A 20,360-nucleotide genomic window follows, 5' to 3' on the forward strand; every position below is an offset into this window, starting at 1 on the left:
GTTTATTCATTAATTTTTAACTTTATTTCACTAATCTTCCATGTTTATTAAAATTAAGCAGATACATGAAAGTATCACTGTCACTGTCCTCCCATTGTTCATTGATTTGCTTGAGCGGGCCCAGTAATGTCTCCATTTTTTTTGAGACTCGTTGTTACTGTGTTTGGTATATTGAATACATCGCAGGTAGCTTGCCAGGCTTTGCTGCGCGGGTGAGATACTCTCGGTAGCTTGCTGGGCTGTCCGAGAGGGGCGGAGGAATCGAACCTGGCTCGGCCAGGCTGGCTGCGCGCAAGGCAAACATGGAAGTATACTGTTTAAAAATACATCATGAAGGTGTGACACAGTAAAATTCTGTGAAATGATTATCCTTGCATATACTTTTAACCAAAGATCACAAGGCTTAGCTTGACTGAAACTACTACATTTTGAACCAAGAAGTTATATTTTTAAATTTAGTATGGAATAGATATTCTTTTCAACACAGTCTTATATCAACTGTATGACAGTTTATCATAGCTATCAGCTAAAACCTACACAGGGAGAGGGATAATAACAGCGAAGAATAAAATATATGTTAAGACCACTGTAAGAAATTATTTTTAAAAACTGGAAGACATAACTTTTGGTCTTAAGACAGACTAAGTAAAAATATTATTTCAGAGCACACACAGGGCCAGAGGGACGGAACAGTAGGCCTGCAATGCTAAAAGTGATTCCTGGGCACATAGCCCGGAGTAAGCCCTGAGCAAGTCAGGTGTGGCTTCCAAACAAAAACAAAGACAACAAGAACACAGATTTTCACAGAAAAAAACCTGAGAGATTATTTTTTTGTGATATTTACTCCTTCTTTTTCAGAGTTTGACATATGCAGTCATTAATACATAAAAACTTCATGGTGATCTATTATTGTTATTAGCACAAAATATGGCTAATTTCTGTGTGTGCAAATTTGTAGTAATTAGAAAGGGGCTTTCTTGAAATCAACAAAGTGACATAATTTTCTGCTATTTTATAATCAGATTAACACATTTACATAAGGTGCTAGCAGAAAACCTAGGCACAGGAATCTATAACTTCCCTTCTACGTATTATTCAAAAAATAAAACAATTTCACTTATGATTTTGAAACTCAAAGGTCTCTACTTTGTGAATCCAAAACTATCTAACACAGATTTGCCCAGTAATTGTATCTGTATTATATAAAAACTGATTCAAGAAGATGCAGAATTAGAAAAAAAATTAAAAGGTAGTTAATAGTTTAAGAACTTGTCAAAATGGAGAACCAAACAAATGAAAAAGCATTACATTAGTATAGAAAGAAAATTTATATCTGCATATAATTCATCAACTGCTTTCTCTCTTTACAAAATAACTTTTATTTTTCAAAATTCTAGAATATTCTTTTATATATGAAAGAGATTGCGGGGATAGTTTTTCCTTCATCACAATTAACTGTAGGATAAGATTGTTTTGTCCTTGCATAGCCTCAGGTAGTTTAGGTTTATTGGGTTGCTCCCATCACAGTGCTCCCATTCCTCTGTGTTTATTTGTAACTTCTTTCTTTGTGCTCTGTTAACTTGTAAATATTGTTTTCCTCTTCTCCTTAAGTCCTTTGCATAGTTTATTCAGAGCAATGTCCTTTTTGTACATAAGAAGACAGTAAATGCTATGTTTTTGTAACATGGGAGTCATCTGACTCCAAATAATATTTTTCTCCTGGGCATCTGTTCTCTCGTCCTATGCCTCAGTTGCCCTTACTTCCTAGCACCCACAAAAGCATGGTCCCGACGAGGGACTGAATGGAATCAGGGCAAGCGATAAGCTATGTGTTACCTTGGCCTGGCCAAAGTGCCTAATGCTTAACTATACGTTAAGAGCTTGGTCATGGACAAATGCTGTCATAATCCAACAAGTAACAAATAGATTTGGACCCTGGTAGGTTAGGAATGATTAATCTGCCTAAACCAGATTAATCTGTAGTATGAGTCTGCGGCAAAATGTTCCCAGGAGAGCTGCCCTACAAACCTCAATGGTATCTCTTACTGTGTTCATACAAAAATAACTAATATTGATTGAGTTGTTGATTGATAGATGTTGATTGAGTTATTGGACTGAGGAAAGGAGAAAAACACCTTAAGAGGCATTTTGCCCATGGGCAGTCAGGAAGGGCTTTAGAAAACCCCTCAAGCAAGCAGTCAGGAAGGGCTTTCTTATGTTGATTTTGCTATCTGACTAGATGTCAGATAATGTTATGCTTTTGTAACATCCAAATAATATTTACTCCTGGGCATCTGCCTGGGCATCTGTCCTATTTACTTGTCTTAAGCATTAAATTGTACATGGTTCCTAACACCCCCAAGTGGGGGTGCCTCTGAGGGACAAGGATGAACACAGGGCAAGACGAAAGCTACCATGGCATTGAATATAGAAAAAAAAGAAAAAAAAAAGAAAAGAAATAGGCTAACCACTGTAATAAGTGCAAGTTAAGTGCACGGTCATGGAACAAACTCTGTCATGACCCAAAGACATGGATAAGGACCTTGCTGGAGTTAGGAAGGACTAATCTGGCCTGAGTACTGTAGTCTTGGATATATAGCAAGATGTCCCCAGCAAGAGATACCCCTTATATTTCTTACTGTGTCCATACAAAATGACCAGAAATATTATTAAGAAGTAAATTTAAGATAACTGTTTAAATGGATACTGGTGAAGAAATGGGGAAAGCATCCTTATATGAAATTCCTTTCTTGTACAGATCTCTAGCAGGAATCTAGATTTCTGAGCACTTGGGTTTTTATCCTTGAGTAACTCCTAGAAAAACTTCTCCTGAGAAGGGTTTTATATCTTTTCATTGTTTATGATAATGTTGGCCACACCTAAGTGTAATTGTTACCCTCAACCCTCCATGATTTCTCTAAAACCAATGCTGTGAGACATGAGTAAACAGCCACTGATTACCAACCAGCCTGGTGGTCCCCATTCCCTACCTCATATGTGTGTCACTCTCAGCCAGCTGGGGTGCAGGGGGATGGTGATGGACTCGAAGGCATTCAGGGGACTCTCAGGTCATAATGGACAGTCTGGTGACACTCTCCGACCCAAGACAAGTGACATTTGTGCACAAAAATATTTTATAGATAAATTCTAATAATAATTCTAAGGAAAGCTTATATAATCACACTTCGGGAAAATTCTAAAGAAATAAATATAGATAGAAAAAGTTCCCAAATACACTTATTCTGGTCAAAGTGATAATTTACAGATGTTCAGAAGCAGCTAACAACTGTAGAGTTTTTCAAGATAAAATAAATTTATCGATAAAAAGCAATAATTAGAATTAAGCAATTTGTTCATTCATCTTCTATGATGCAGGAGATGCAATGGTCTTTGTCTAAACACCAACAAAAGGTGATTACAATGTGCTGACTACTATTTGGAGGTCAATTTTATAAGAGGAAAGAAGGCAATGATAATAAGACATGTGAAGCACAAACACACACACACATGTCCACAGTACATACATGTGCATAATCCTCACTAACACTTAGTATCCTTAATAATGTAATGTGTACTCCAATAAAAATTAATAGCACTTGACTGAAAAACTTAATTTTGTCTTTTCTGCCTTTACCCACTTATATGGTTTGTCTAAGATAGAAGCATTCCCCCTGGATGATTACTCTTCACAGTCATGATGTTTTTTTTTTTAATTTCAATAACCATCAACAACCAGCATCTGTTTATCATTTACCAGGTAAATCAGATTTTGTGTTGTTGCTTTTGGTTATTTTTCATTTTTTTAGTGGAATCGCAGTGAGATACACAGAAATGATCACTCTGGACAAAAACTGATTGAGGTATGTAAAGGGATATGCATGATAAGCTTTCAGTATCTGTATTGCAAACCATAATGGCCAAAGGGAGATAGAGGGAGAGAGGAAAAAAGTAGCTGACATAGAGGTGAGTGGGGAGATGGAAGAGAAACTGGGGACACTGGTGGTGGGAAATCGACACTGTTGAAAGGATGGGTTTTAGAACACTATGTAACTGAAGAAATGGGGAAATGGGGAAGAAATGAAGAACCCTGTAACTGTGTACCTTTATTTTTTAATTAATCATTTTAGGGGCATCACCTTTTGCTGCTCAGGGCTTACTTCTGGCTCTTGGTCTAGGATTCAAACCTAGTGGGCTTTGGGACAACACAATTTATTGACTGTGTGCAACGCAAGGGTCTTACCAGCTGTATTTTATCTCCAATCCTCATGGTGCCTTTCAAAAATGGTAGTGAGAAAAATACCATGCTTAAATTGCCATTCAGGCATTGACATTAGAAAAAGGAACATGTAAAATAATGTTTAGTATAGTAAAACACATTGCAAGAGATTTATTTTTAGAAAAATGTAGGGTTGTACAATTGAACTGTATTTGAAAGTTCTCTCAGAAGTGAATTCACCTAAATAACCAGCATTCTCGGTTCACAGGAATCATTCACTGGACTTAAGAAGAATTTATAGAGCTACATTCTAATAAAAAACACATTTATATTACATAGCAAAGCATCCAGAAGAGTGTATTTTTAAGTAGTGAAACTATATATTGCTTTTTAAAATGTACTGGGAATTACAAATACTTCCATTCTCCTATGAATTATGTTTCTAAGAAGCATGACTAATTTTGTATGACTATTCATTCCCATAACATCCTTACTATATAAATTAATTTTATTTCTTGATGCTATTCATCACTGTGAGATACAATCTTATATACATATAGAAAAGCTCACTGAATTTTATCTGTTAGATGTTTCAGTTATCTTCATAGAATTTTATCATTATATAAGAGACCAGAATGAGGCCAGAGTTTTATACATATTTGTGTCTTTATCATATTATGTACTGAAGCATTCAGCAGATAAGTGGTTTTATTTAAAAGAGTTATTTGGCGCTATTCCCTCCTCCCAACCCTTAACTCCATTCTCTGTAAACTTTGATGTACATAGTTTAAATTCATTAAGACAGCAATTACATGTAGTTTTATTTTAGCAATGGATATTTTAATGAATGCAATAAAAGTAGTTGAAGATATATTGAATTAAATTTTACCATATAAAACTTCTTTTCACATTCATGTAAATTAAATTTCATTTATATGCAAATTAAAATAAATTTTCCTTGAAAATATGGACTTAGTTCCTACTTCTTTCTTCCCCTTTCTTTGAAATTCATAAGAGTTTAATATGCTTGTATTTAACACAGAATGTTTATGGTCAATTTCTTTTACTCCGTGAAATATAGCCATTCAGAAATTATAGTGATTTTCTCCATTCATGTTGGAAATACTGTAATCATGAGAAATATTTCTTGAAAGATATCTTTAAAAGAATTGTAGCATACTAAGATTTTAAAGTATGAAGTAATTTAGAGATAACATCAGCCAATCATTATTTTAATTGATTCAAAAATAGTGAATAAGAGTATTATAGAAAAAAATCCAGTTTCATAAGAAGGAAAGTATAAATAACCAGAAAGTACAAATAATTGGATTAAAATAGCTGAAAATAAAACACTGAGTGTAACTCAGTACATTGTAATATCCTTTATTGCCTGTAAACTCAAGTTAAACAAAAGAATAGATTCTACTATGAAACAAGCTTTTTAAATCTGTAACAGAAAAGGACTGTTTTATTGTTTACTTAAAAATGAAACCAATATCCAAATAGATCCATGTCATCACTTACAGGGAGAGAAGCTTATTGAGGGCTGCTACACTATTACAACACTTGAAACATATAGAAATTATCATAATTAATTTTGTTGGATCTTAAAAATAACTTTTATATTTTATAATATATCTGCTAATTAATAATATAATAAAAATGATATGAATTGCAACTTGTATTTCCAGAATGGGAAAAAATACAAGGAAATATAGAAAATAAAACTCTTTTTACAGTTAAACGGTGCTGGAGTGATAGCACGGCGGGTAGGGTGTTTGCCTTGCGTGCAGCCAGCTTGAACGAGCTGAGTTCGATTCCTCTGCCCCTCTCGGAAAGCCCGGCAAGCTACCAAGAGTATCTTGCCTGCACAGCAAATCCTGGCAAGCGACCCATGACGTATTCGATATGCCAAACACAGTAACAACAAAGTCTCACAATGGAGAGTTACTGGGCCCACTCAGGAAAATCAGTGACCAACGGGAGGACAGTGACAGTTAAACAAATGTCATAGGTACAGAAGAGAGGGCATAGAGAAAAAATTCAAAGTGTGATATCATTATTTCATAGAGATCTTTTTCTGTCCAAAAATATCTGATGTTTACATGTCTAAAATTATTTTAAAAAATTAAAAGTGACAATAAACTACATCTTGCATTTATTTTGCTAGTTTAACGTATGCCAAGATAAATTTTATCCAAAATTTAGGAAAGTCACAATTTAAGTCCATTACTGTACAGCAAATATCTTAGATGAAATATCTGTATGAACTTTAATATCAGTTGAGTTGTGATTGTTAGCCACAGTTTTTTTTTTAAACTCTGTCTTTTAAATATTCTCTAGTACCTTTATTTTTGAATTTTTGTTTTTGATCGACACTTGGAGATGCTCTGAGTTTACTTCTCGCTCTGTGTTCAAGAATCAACCTGGCTGAACTGGGAGGATCATATGCAGTAGAAAGGATCAAACCAGAGATTAATGCCAGGCTCGGCTTGTGCAAGGTCAGCACCCTACCTGCTGAATTTATCACTCTTGACCCACAAATTCAAGATGGAAGGTTTATTTATTTGTTGGTGTGATTTGAAGGACCACACCTAGCAGCTCACAGGGTTTACTTTCAGCTCTGTGGCAAAAGATCATTGTGGGGACCAAAGTTGGTGACAGATTTTTTAAAATTTAATTAATTGATTTTTTTTCTTGAGTCACTGTGAGGTAGTTATAAAGCTTTCATAATTGCTTTTTGTCATAAAATGATTGAACACCTATCCCTCCACCAGTGTACATTATACACCACCAATGACTTCAATATCTCTCCTACCACCCCTATCTTACCCAACCCCCTGCCTCTATGGCAAACAATTTCCTTCTTACTATCTCTCTATTTTGGGGCATCATGGTTTGCAATACAGATAATGATAGGCCATCATGTTTGGTCCATTATCTACTTTCAGTACATATCTCCCATCCTGAGAGATCCCTCCAACAATTATTGTCTTAGCGGTCACTTCACTATTCCAGCCTTCTGCCCCAGCTCATGAGGCAGGCTTCCAAACATGGAGTAATTGTCCAGGTCTTTGTCTCTATTGTCCTAGGGTGTTCGTCTCATATTGTTATTTTATATTCCACAAATCAGTGTGTTCATTCTCTCTCTCTCTCTCTCTCTCTCTCTCTCTGATTCCTTTCATTTAGCATGATACTCTCCATGCCCATCCACTTATAAGCAAATTTCATGACTTCATCTTTTCAATAGCTGCATAGTATTCATTGTGTAGATGTACCACATTTCCTTAACCAGTGTTAATAGTGATTAAACCCTGGTTGACAATGTGTGCAAGGAAAGCACCTTGCCTGCCATAGTAATTCTTTGGCTCCTATTTTTTTGAAATTCCTTTAAAAAAAAAAACGATTTCATAATGATCAGGAAGTAAACATAGCTAAAAAATTTAATAGAATATCTCAAGTGAGAATCATAGTTTGTTGATATTGATAGTTCAGAATAATGCATCCCATATGCTGTATATTTTTAAGCCAAAAGTATAATATGTACAGTGCTATTTTATAAGCCAAATATAAAGTAAGGTAATGGAGCACATATATCCTTAGAGTTTGAATTTTCAATCAAAATTTCAGAAACTGTTGAATAAACTAAAATCTATTGCGATTATTGTGATTTTCAATAGTGCAAAGTTGAGATGAAGTTTACACAGCATGTTTTTAATAAAGCGTTAGCTCTGGCAAACTATACTGCAGATTTCAGTAGGTTTTATTTATATAATTCTAGTATGTTCAAATGTATGCCATACTGAAAATTTCCAAAGTGCATCGCTGAAATTGTCACCTAGGCAATAGTTTATTGTAGTATAAGTTCATGCGATATTTGTGTCTACATAGGCACTTGTTATTAGCTATTACCTTAGAAAAAATATCCCATGCATGAAGTCTAGAAATTTATTTAAATTTCCAATGAATGTGCAGATGAAATCAGTTTTTAAGCTAAATGTGAAACTATCCCCTAAAAGCTATACAACAAAGAAGAAAATAAAGCTGTTTATGTATATGAAACATCATTCCATAAAAAAAATGATATGCTCATTTTGCTGAGACCATCATTTTCCGTATTCACCTATCAATATACTACAACCTTAGTTTAGTTTCACAATATCTGTGTGTTAAAATTTATAAAACTCAAAGACGAAACTAGTACACACTGAAAATGATTTTTTTAAGCCCTATGACATTTAGCAAAGTCTCAGAACTTTAAAGTCCAAAGCAAAACACATATGAGGTAAAATTGAAATGACCTTCACACACTTTAAAAAACTGTACCTGATATTCTCTTCTTAACTTTAAGGAAAAATGAATCTCTCAACAGAGGATTTTATGGTGAGTCTATTATTGGTTAAATAAGATGAAAGCAGCTTTGGGGTTTAGGATTGTAAACAGGAAGAAAGGTAGAGTTCTATGCTGAACAAAAAGTGTAGGAACCTTCTGACAGCATCTGAATGTTTCTTTTCTATACAGTCTTCATGGTCAGGTGTATTGAGAATATCTTAGTAATAATTTAGTAAACTCCAAAAAATATATCTACAAAGAGTGGCATTTGCAAGACATTTGTTGCAGTGCATTAAATCCCATCTGAAGACAATGCTTGCTTGCATCTCTATGCTATGTCTCTCTACTGTTGCTAAATTTAGTTCTGTTCTCATTTTACATTAAAAGCTCATCCAGTTAAGGCTCACCATACATTTGAGTCATATTCCCAATGTTAGTGGTAGAAAATATAACCAATAATAAAACAAGAAAAAGCTTGAGAAACAACAATAACCAAAAAAAAAAAAAGAAATGTATCAAGAGGTTGTATCACTGTATCAATTCAAAATTGAATACTCATGATTCTTGCAATTACTGGAGAGATAAGAGAATGCCTTTCATACAGCTAAAAGAATGAAAGATTTAGAAATACAAAACATGTAATATTTGTACAAAAAAAGAATCAAAAACATAGAAATAGAAGAAATGATAGATAAAGCATATAATATGGTGTTAGTAGAAGTAAACCAACATTTGATTTTGAAACTCAATTATGAAACACAAGGATGGGATTACAAAAGAAATAATAATAAAATCATCTTATTTCTAACAGACATTAATATTTGATTTTTCTAATATCAATATTGTAAAAGAACTCTTTCTAGACCATATCCAACGCAGTTACATAATAATAAAATGAGTGGGGAGGGTATTGTGATGAAAGGGCATAGGAAATTATTCTTACTGAATAACTAAATTATAAAAGTAAAAACATTAACTCAAAAAGGCCTGGGAAAGAAAGACACTTGCCACCAAGGCAGGTACAGGTTGGGAAGAAAATTTGAGATACTAGTGAAAGGAAGTGGGCATTGATGATGGGGCTGGTGTTGAACATTGCCCACAACAAATCTAATCATGAGTGACTTTGTAATTCATGGTGACTCAAAATAGAAAAATAGACATATACATATATTCATCATAGCATTATTTATAATAGCTAATATTCAGAAACAAAACAAATGCCCAATAACATATTACTGAATGAAAATGGTGTGGCATATAGACATGGTGGAATACTACTATTAGACAAGACAAAACCTGTCATTTTTCTGTAAATCCTGAGAAAAGGTGATCTGAAAATGGATCTGAAGTTTCTAAGGGCTGAATGTGAAGAAATATGGGATAGTGGAAGGAGATGCTCTGCCACCTGGCGGTGTGCTAGGAGCACTGCAAGTATTAAAATGGCACTTTTGTAAAAATAAAATGAAACACTTCAATAAAAAAAACCTAGGTTCCTATTAATTTGTGATAGAGTTGTTTTAGATTATAGGTAAAAAGTTACTATGTAAAATAAATCTGTATGTATACCTACATATATATCATACAATACAAAATAAATCTCTGTATATCCAGCATAATGTTAAATAATATCCTCATGCACATTTACAGAAATCCAAAAAATTATATTTAATTTACCTATAGATCTATTAGATATATACTATCTAAATATATTGGCTGAAAACAATGTTGAAATGAATGAGAAATTGCAGATATTTCTCAAAAATCACCAGCTGATTTCAATTCATACCTAAAGAGACAGGAACAATAAGCCCCCACGAATAGCTAAGGCAATTCTTGGGAAAAAGAAAATGGGAGGAATCAACCTCCCTAACTTCAAACTCTACTACAAAGCAGAAATAATTAAAACAGCATGGTACTGGAACAAAGGCAGAGCTGTAGACCAATGGAACAGGGTTGAATATACTGACATATCCCCCCAAGCGTCTTTGATAAGGGGCAAGAAAAGTGAAGTGGAGCAAGAAAAGCCTCTTTTACAAATTGCGCTAGCAAAACTGGATGGCTACATGCAAAAAAGTGGGCTCAGATCTCTACCTAACGACATGTACAAAAGTAAGATCAAAGTGGATTAAAGACCTCAACATCAGACCGGAATCCATAAGGTACACTCAGGAAAAAGTTGACAAAACCCTCCGTGACGTTGAAGCTTATGGTATCTTCAAAGATGCCACGCTTCTGGCCAAGCAAGTGAAAACAGAGAAAGACAAATGGGACTATCTTAAACTAAGAAGCTTCTGCACCTCAAAAGAAACAGTGACCAAAATACAAAGACAGTCTACAGAATGGGAAAGGATATTCTCCAAATACACATCCGACAAGGGGTTGATATCAAGGATCTATAAAGTACTGGTTGAACTCAACAAGAAGAAAATATTCAACCCCATTAAAAAATGGGGCAATGAAATGAACAGAAACTTTCTCAAAGAAGAAATTCGAATGGCTGAAAGGTACAAGAGAAAATGCTCCATATCATTAATCATCAGGGAGATGCAGATCAAAACCACAATGAGATATCATTTCACACCACAGAGACTGGTCCACATCCACAAGAACAAAAGCAACCAGTGCTGGTAAGGATATGGTGAGAAAGGAACCCTCCTTCACAGCTGGTGGGAATGCCGACTGGTCCAGCCCTTTTGGAAAACAGTATGGACGATTCTCAAAAAATTAGAAATTGAGCTCCCATTTGACCCAGCAATACAACTCCTGGGAATATATCCCAGAGAGGAAAAACGTATAGTCGAAGTGACATCTGCACTTGTTTGTTCATTGCAGCACTCTTTACAATAGCCAGAATCTGTAAAAAACCCGAGTGCATGAAAACAGATGACTGGTTAAAGAAACTTTGGTACATTTACACAATGGAGTACTATGTAGCTGTTAGAAAAGACAAAGTCATGAAATTTACATATAAGTGTTACTACATGGAAAGTATCATGTTAAGGGAAATGACTCAGAAAGTGATAGACATAGAAAGATTGCATTCATCTGGGGAACATAAAGTAACAAAATAGAAGACTAACACCCAAGAATGGCTGAGATTAGTACCACAAATTTTACTCCATGGCTTGGAGGCCAGCCACATACTAGGGGAAAAGGGAGCTCAGATAGAGAAGGGGGCACCAAATAAAGGGTGTTGGCGGGATCCTCCCAGGACGGGAGAAGCATGCTGAAAGTGGATTATAGACCAAACACGATTTTCACCCATTGCCTCTTTTGCAAACCACAACACCCAAAAGGAGAGAGAGAGAGAACAAAAGGGTATGCTCTGCCACAGAGGCAGGGGGATGGGAGGATGGGTGGTGGGAGGGATACTGGGATCCGTGGTGGTGGGAAATGGGCACTGGTGGAGGGATGGGTATTTGATCATTGTATAATTGAAACCCAAGCACAAAAATTTGTAAGTCTACAACTGTACCTCATGATGTCTCACTAATAAAAATTCAAAAAAAAAGATACAGATGCAGAGGAAAAATATCACATGATGTTATTTACTTATGGAACCTACAATGGCCAAATGTGGTGCAGGGAGTTAGTTGGAACTGTTCAGTGAGCTGAATAAAACACTCAATAGATTAGTTTTCTTCGTATTTTAGTCAGTCTTTACTTCCTTAGATTACTGAAAATAATAACAAATTTAACAAGTGAAAGTGGTTCACTGAAAGTTTTACTTAAAAATTATCTTCCTCGTCCTAATAACAGGTAGAGATTCTATTGTACCTGAGGTCAGCAACATAGTGGGTAAAATACTTGACTTGCGCAGGTTCAGTTCCTGCCTGGCACCCCATATGATTTCCCAAGAAATGTCAGGAGTGATTCTTGAGCACATTGGCAGATAAAAGCCCCGGGCACTGCCAAATGTGACCAAAAGAATAAAAACAATGAATGATAATAAAAAGAAAGGAAAATTCAATCACTATGCCTTAGTTCAAAAAAAAGTTGATGATATAATAATTATAGAAAAGCTGAAAGGACTTCCATGTATAACTCTAACAGGCTAAACTATTCCCAATAGAGAAGAGGCAGATTATGCTATTTGAGGAAACTGTTTTACATTTTGTAAATGAAAAAAGAACTTAATATTTTTGAATATTAGTTTCTAATTAAAGACTGAAAAAATGAGCAGCTGTTTTGCACGATTATTATTCTCCCTTCATTAATGCCCAATGAGGTGTACAGAACACCCTTACAAGTATTAAATGGTATGGCAAAGAAGATGTCATGTTATCCTGCCAGTCAGTCTGACTACACCTGTGATAAACATTTTTCACTAGAAATTAAATGTCAGATGAGTCACATTTTATATTTTAATAGTATGAGTTTTTAATATGTGATTTATTCTCAAGGCTTTATATTTTGAAAATAAATTTAATAACATACAAGTGACAACAATAACAACTATTTGGCAAATCCTTGAAAAACTACAGTAAAAATATCAGTTTCAGGAGCTGGAACGATAGATAGCACAGTGGGTAGGGCATTTGCCTTGCATGCGGCTAACCAGGGTTCAATTCCCAGCATCCCATATGTTCCCCCGATCACCGCCAGAAGTGATTCCTGAGTGTAGTGCAAAGCCAGAAGTGACCCCTGTGCATTGCCGGGTGTGATCAAAAAAGAAAAAAAAATCAGTTTTAACTGCAGCCTCAACCTGGAACTAGGTACACAGTGTGCAGGAAAAATGAACAGGGGCAATTATGGAGTTATTTATAATCCTAATCTACCAATAGAAAAAATACCTTCTGCTAAATTATGTTGTTGGTGCTCTAGCGTTAGTTTGGTGGATAATGGGCTTACCTTGCTCATGGTGTTTCTGGGTTCCATCCCAGACACCACATTGCTCCCCCCAGCCTCACTCAGGGGAGTGCAGTGTCAGGACTAAGCCCTGAGCACAGCTAAGTGTGGTCCAAAAGCAAACACATATTACATTGCAAGTGGACAAGGGCTGATATTTATTTATAGATGGTGATATTAGAAATTGAAAATCATATTTCAATACTTTATAATAATTATAGTATGTCTTAACAAGCAGAAATCACTAAAATAAAGCGAACAATTATAAATTTGGGAGGGAAAACACTCCAAGAACCAAAATGGTAATAGGCAAATGTTTGTGTCCAAGTTCTTGTCTTCCTGTAAATGAGAGTGTATATATCTTACAACAAATCTGTCAAAGGAAATGCTATAATTATGTGACAAAATCTAGTGTTTTAAAATAGATGATTAGCAAAGGTGTAAAGACAAAACAAAAACAATGAATCATTGTCAAAATATGTGTGTGTATTTTAAATATGATTTCTTAAGACATCCAGCAACAGGATTATCAAGGAAGCCAGAAAAACAGGTAGCCAAAAATACCTACAAATTAACCATACAGCGTCTGGAAATATTTTAATATGTATTATTCAAGATAAAACTCTAAATCATCAAAAATTAAAGGGAAGAGATCTGAATCTTGAAAACCAGCCACATAAACATTTTCTTATTCATTCTTGATGGTTTTCCTGTCGAAAACATCACTGGTATCCGAAAAAATGGGAGCATCCAAGCAATCTGTGACATAGAAGGTTGAATTCGAACGCTAACAGTGATAAAGGATATGGAAGATAGAGATTTAAAGCTGAAACATGTACAGGGAACCAGGAATGTAAATGTTCTTGGAGACAAATAGACACATGCATCCTACAAAACCCACACATATGCAAACATTTGGGCTCAAGCTCATAAATTAAACTGAAACTGAATGGGTCTTAGAGCAAACTGAAGTTTGGCAAGAGGTTGGATTAACATTTATTTGAAAATAATAATGACATTTAAAAATGATTTAAGGGTTTCCTGGTGCCAGCCAGAAGTAAAATAAGATATTTTGTGGTGTAATGTATCCAAACAAAGACATGTATAAAAGAGAAGCAAAATATGAAATCATCAACTAAAATCATATAATACATTGTTAAACAAACTACCATGATTGAAAATATGAATCAATAAACCTAGCACACAAAGTGAATTCTAAGAATTTGCACATGAGCAACTTCAAAAATTGGAATTTTACAATTCAAAGATATTGGGGCTGGAGTGATAGCACAGTGGGTAGCGTGTTTGCCTTGCACATGGTCAACCTGGGTTCGATTTCCAGCATCCCATATGGTCCCCTGAGCACGCCAGGGTTAATTCCTGAGTGCAGAGCCAGGAGTAACCCCTGTGCATTGCCGGGTGTGACACAAAAGGCCAAAAAATAAAAATAAAATTCAAAGAGAGCAAAATAGTTTGAAGTATATCCTATTAATATAAAATTAATAAAATAGAATTCATGCAAAATCAAGAAATGACATTAAAATAAAATTTTACTGAAAATAGAACTAAATGTTTATTGAATACATGAGAATAAGAAATTTTAGTGATCTTTCAGAAAGCTGAATTTGTAAATTAATCTGAGTAAAATAATGAAACAAATGGAATATATGCAATTCTATGATATTCAAATTATCAAATAATGTTAAGCACATAAATCAAACTTTCACAGAAAAGGAATGGAAAAATGAGGGAAAGGGTAATATTTATGACTGTAGTGATATGATTATCCCCCCCAAATAGAAAATTTCACACCTAGGAATGATAATGAATTTCTGGCATAACATGGAATAAAGATAAACATTGAGACATGTCATTAAACCACAAAATGTCATGTTAAGCTAAATGCAGCAAAAATAGTTAAAGGGAAAAGTCACAATATTTATAAATAAATGACAACTGCCAACAGCCTTCAAAACAGTACAATAGAACCCCAAAGAGAGAGAAATGACAATTATTGAAGGAAAGAAACTATTAAATCAGAATCATGTAAATTATAATAGAAAACAAAGTTGAATGAAATTATTTTAAGATAAGTCTTTTTAAACAATATTTTGTTGTAAATACCAAATGCTGTCTGCTGGGTGGGAGAGAAAAGGGTGGAGGGAAGGATGGTGATGGAGAGATTGGTGCTGAGAAATGGCTTTCCCAAAGCTCCATGATGAATAACTTTGTAAATCAAGATGCTTAAATAAAAGAAATGAATAAATGAAAATAAATAATAAATGATAAATACTTTTAATTTTATTTTATAAATAAATATAACCCAAAAATGAATCTTTAGAGAAATCAGTGTAAATCACAGGTTTCCTCTCCAGACATGCACAACCAGTTTCAAATAAAACCAAAATTTCATTTGAAGTACCATGGTTTCCAATATTGTTAATGATAGAGTCTTAAACATACAACTTTCAAAACCACCCACCCCACCATTCCTCAGTCTTTATCTCAGTATCTCTATAAAATATTTCTCTGTGGTACCAAACAGAGATTAAGGAGAGCTGAGACCCACAAGTGCTTGGACATCCTGCCTCGTGGTTGTTTTGAGGTTCAGAATGTGGTAGGGCTGGAACGCTGTGGTGCCAGGGAACCATTAGTGGTAGGGGACATCTAGAACCATATGTGAAGATGCTGGGGAGACAAACTGCTTGGCACTGCACAAGGTATGTGCCTGAATTCTGACACCATATCTCCAGCCCCTAAATGAATCTTCTGAAAAATCAGTGTAAATTAGACTTCCTTTCCAGAACATGCAGTTCCAAAGATGAACATAACACATAAGAATCTCACTATCATTAAAATCTGTCTTCTGCTCCAACTAATCCTACTTTCCTCAAAGAAAATTGCATTAGGAAATTATGTAAGATTGCTTATAAACATCAGTGCATGATAATGACAGTTGAAAATGATCACTCTGGACAAGAATTAAATGCTGAAAATAGGTAAAGGGATATATATGATTACATGATCATCTTTCAATACTTGCACAAAAAACCATAATGTTCAAAAGGAAGGAGGCGAGGGGAGAGAGAAAGAGAGTAGAGAGAGAGAGGGAGAGAGAGAGAGAGAGAGAGAGAGAGAGAGAGAGAGAGAGAGAGGTGCCTTCCATAGAGGCAGACTCTGGTTGTGGGATGGAAGGTATTGTGAAATATTCACTGGTGAAGGGACAGATGTTGGAACATTGTATGACTGCAACTCAATTATGAACAACTTTGCAACAGTGAAAAAAAATAGATGTTATATAAAACTATACTGATTTCTATCTTTTCTTAACTAAAAAACAATGAAAGTTAGCAACCATATAAACATCTACCTTTGTTTTCCTGTCCCCTCTTTCATTGCTATTTCCTTCCCATTTTCATTTTCTCTCTTTGAGCATTATCACTAATAAGAAGCTACTTAATTATAAGGAAATTAAATAATATAATAAAGGAGATAATAGGATTACTTTCTATTTTATATTTAACTTGGCCAGGAAAAGTTTCCCTAGATTCTCAATTCCCTCCTCATTATCTCAAAGACATGCAAGAGTTAGAAACCCACGTACATGTACATGAGCGTATGCATGTCTTACTCAACAAGCCAGAGATTTGTGTTCCATTTGTTTTACTAGAGTCAAGGTACATAACAGTCAGAGCATGGACTTGTGAATCATATTTTTTGCTTAAGTTTAGATTTAGTTTCTTTCTTATCTGTATAACTTTAAGAATAAATTACTAAATTTCATATCCTGACTTTTTATCAAATTGCCCTAAGACAGAGGATATTGATATCACAGATACGTCGGTATGTGGTCAAGATTCATTGACTTAATTTATTTCCAGTTATGATAACTCAAAATTCTTCAGTTTGTGGTCAACAATTATTGACCCACTTTGTTTTAGGTTTTTAACAGAGTGACTGAAATAGAATATTTAGGAAACTGAAATGAACTGAATCATGCTCTCCCTGTATTCATATATTCAAACCTAAAAATCAAATGTTAAACTATTTGGAAGTAGAAGACTTAATGGGTAATTAGATCAGGTCCTAAAGTCTGGAGAAGCATTATGAGATCAACTTATTATTAGCACAAAAGGAAGAAAGCAGAGTTTCCCTCTCTTCTTTCTTTCCTCTGTTCTCCATAACAAGCGGTTCTTTTTTTTAATAAGCAGACCTATTTTTTTACATAATCCTTTTACCATATATGTTAGGCTCAAATGAGAGGCAGCGGGAGAAGAATATTATGAAACAACAATTTTACCATATTTTCCATGGTTTTGTTCCACATTTTGTAGATCTTTGTACCACCAGTAGAGTACAACTCTGATAATTTCTTATTTTTTCATACTTGACTTATTCTTATTATTCTTATTGAGGTAAACAAAGTGTATTTTAAATGAAAATGAGGTAATCGCAATAATGGCCAAGACCCAGAGACTATACAACCTAGCTCCCAGAAGAGAACAAAGCAGAGTCTCCTGCCCCCATGCCTGGCTCTTCTCAACAGAGCCCCTTGGAGGGGGACAGCTTGAGTTTCCCTCCCCGCCCAGAGCAGAGCCCAGGCAGCCAAACACCTTGGGAAACAGCCACAGCCATGCTGAGACCACTCTCTACATGTTCGGATGAGCCTCATGCGTGAAGGAAGTGGCAGAGGAACCCAGGCATGCAGGACCCGGGTCTGAGATCTCCAAGCCTGCTCGGATTGGGACTGGGCCTACTCCACCCAGATCTCCCATCTTCCAGTAGGTAGGCTTTACATCCACCAACTGCTCCCGATACCGTGTAATCCCATCAACAGCCAAGACTCAGCTCCCGGAAGCATTCACAGCCGCGCATAACTTATTTCTAGTTCTTACTCTGGAGAACCTGGCAGGCTACCGAAAATATCGTGCTGCGCAGCAGAGTCTGGCAAACTCCCCGTGGCATATTCAGTATGCCAAAAACCAGTAACAGTGATGGGTCTCATTCCCCTGACCCTGAAATAGCCTCGAATGTGGCACTTTCTAAAATCTCAGGGCTAGGATGAAAGAGACATTACTGGTGCCTGCTCAAGGAAATTGATGAACAACAGGATGACAGTGATACAGTGATATGAGGTTATATATATGAATAAAATTTTGGGAATTGTTTTAACTTCAACATATTGTCCACTATTGTTAACTAAAGTAACATTATTTGTAGCAGTTTGGGTTTTCCAAAAATAACTTTGAAATGAACATCTGTAGAAATTATTTTTTCCTAGCTGCCATCATGAATAAAAATATGGCACCTACATTTTATAGTGCAACTCAGATAACTATGAATAGAAAACGGTACTTACAAAAAGCAAACATTTTAGAATATTCAACCTCCAAATCTAACGTATTAGCAATGGTATTTCCATTTCAGAACTTACAAAAGTGTAATTATATTTAAATATATTTTTGAAGACATGATTTCAAGCATTATGTAACTTTCATGTAGATAGAATAATAATATCTGTATATAACACATAATAATTTCTGTCAGTCTAGATTCTGTTCTTTACCAAAACAGCTCATTTTACCAACCCAACTATCATTCTGATAAAGACCAAACAATCCTCAGTATTTGAAGATTTGTTTTTGTTTTCTTTTGTTTGATTACTTTGTATCATTATACTCTACAAAACCACCAAAGTCTTTAAAAAAGTTTTTCATCAGTATTTGCACTTTAGTTATTTTGTTCAACTCTCCCATCTTTACTAAAGATGAAAACTTTTCCATTCTTGATTAAATGTATACCCAACACACTTCATTAAAAGAAAATGATGAGGGAAAACAGAAAACTAATCACCCAAGTATATTAAAATTCCATCTGACTTAATTAGTGTACTTTGGAAACCCTCACTCACTTTGAACTCCATGGGAGCGTACTATTTTCCAGGTCTCTGATGCCACTTCTTTGACATCCACTTGGTAGTGATGAATAGGGACTCCCCCGTGGGAATCAGGCTTATTGAAAGAGACCTTGGCCGTGGTCTGTGACAACTCTATAACCTTCACTCCATAGGGACTCGATGGTACATCTATGAAGAAACAAAACAAGGTAACATAAACTCAACTTCTCTCCAAGGCCATATGAGACATAATGTTCTTTGGGAATTAGAGTAAAAGGTAAATGATTCTTAGTACACTTACTATGTCTGAATTACAATTAATGCACATATTACAGAAATATCTATTCAAATTGCAAGAAAACATCTACAAATAAAAGTATATGGCCTTAGGATTCAAGAGTAAACTATTCAGTATCAAATTCAATTGTTAAAAGAGTGGTTTTACTTCTTATCTATACAACATGAACTTTTGGTTTTTGCATGAAAGAAAAACAAACTCGGGGATTCATATGGGTGTCCTTGAGGAGCTATGGAGGGGAAAGAGAGAGAGGGAGAGAGGGAGAGAGAGAGTGAGGTGCAGAGAGAGGATGAGAAGGTAGGCCTAATTAGAAATAAAATCTAATTTCATCATTAGCATAATTATTTTTCTGTTTGAAATTTTACTTCCTGAGTTGATTAAAATTATATTAGCTTGGATGAAAGGCACTAAGGTTAGATAAAATGACATTAAGGAGAAAAACCTAAAATCTTTAATGTTTTGTGTTATTGAACTAAAGCAAATCCTTAGCAGAGGTATTTCACTTCAGTCTATATTTTTAAAAAAGTTGTAAAGTATGTTTTGTATATGTTTATATTAATCTATTACTCATAGGATTTCAAGCTTAATAGATATCCTGAATGTAGTTACTGTATTTTCTAGCATATAGAAACTTCTACATATTTAAGAGTTCAGAAAGTTGTTGGCAGGATAAAAGCACCTGCTTTGTAAATATCTTAGACATGACCTCAGTGTCTGTGTGAAATATGCAAAGCGGGCAATACTGGCATCTTCACCATCTGTATCCGAAA

The 20,360-nt window shown here is 35.0% G+C and overlaps 1 protein-coding gene across 2 annotated transcripts in view; it reads right to left on the minus strand.

Moving 5' to 3' along the window:
* Window positions 1-20,360, minus strand: part of NCAM2 (neural cell adhesion molecule 2) — a 442,733-nt gene that overhangs the window by 70,333 nt on the left and 352,040 nt on the right. For both annotated transcript variants that reach the window (XM_056109214.1, XM_056109215.1), the window contains exon 12: window positions 19,308-19,481. In XM_056109214.1, coding sequence (XP_055965189.1) covers window positions 19,308-19,481 — 174 coding nt within the window. The remainder of the gene's footprint in view (window positions 1-19,307; window positions 19,482-20,360) is intronic.

Source organism: Sorex fumeus, unplaced genomic scaffold, assembly GCF_029834395.1.
Source record: "Sorex fumeus unplaced genomic scaffold, SorFum_2.1 ptg000265l, whole genome shotgun sequence".
Lineage (NCBI taxonomy): Eukaryota > Metazoa > Chordata > Mammalia > Eulipotyphla > Soricidae > Sorex > Sorex fumeus.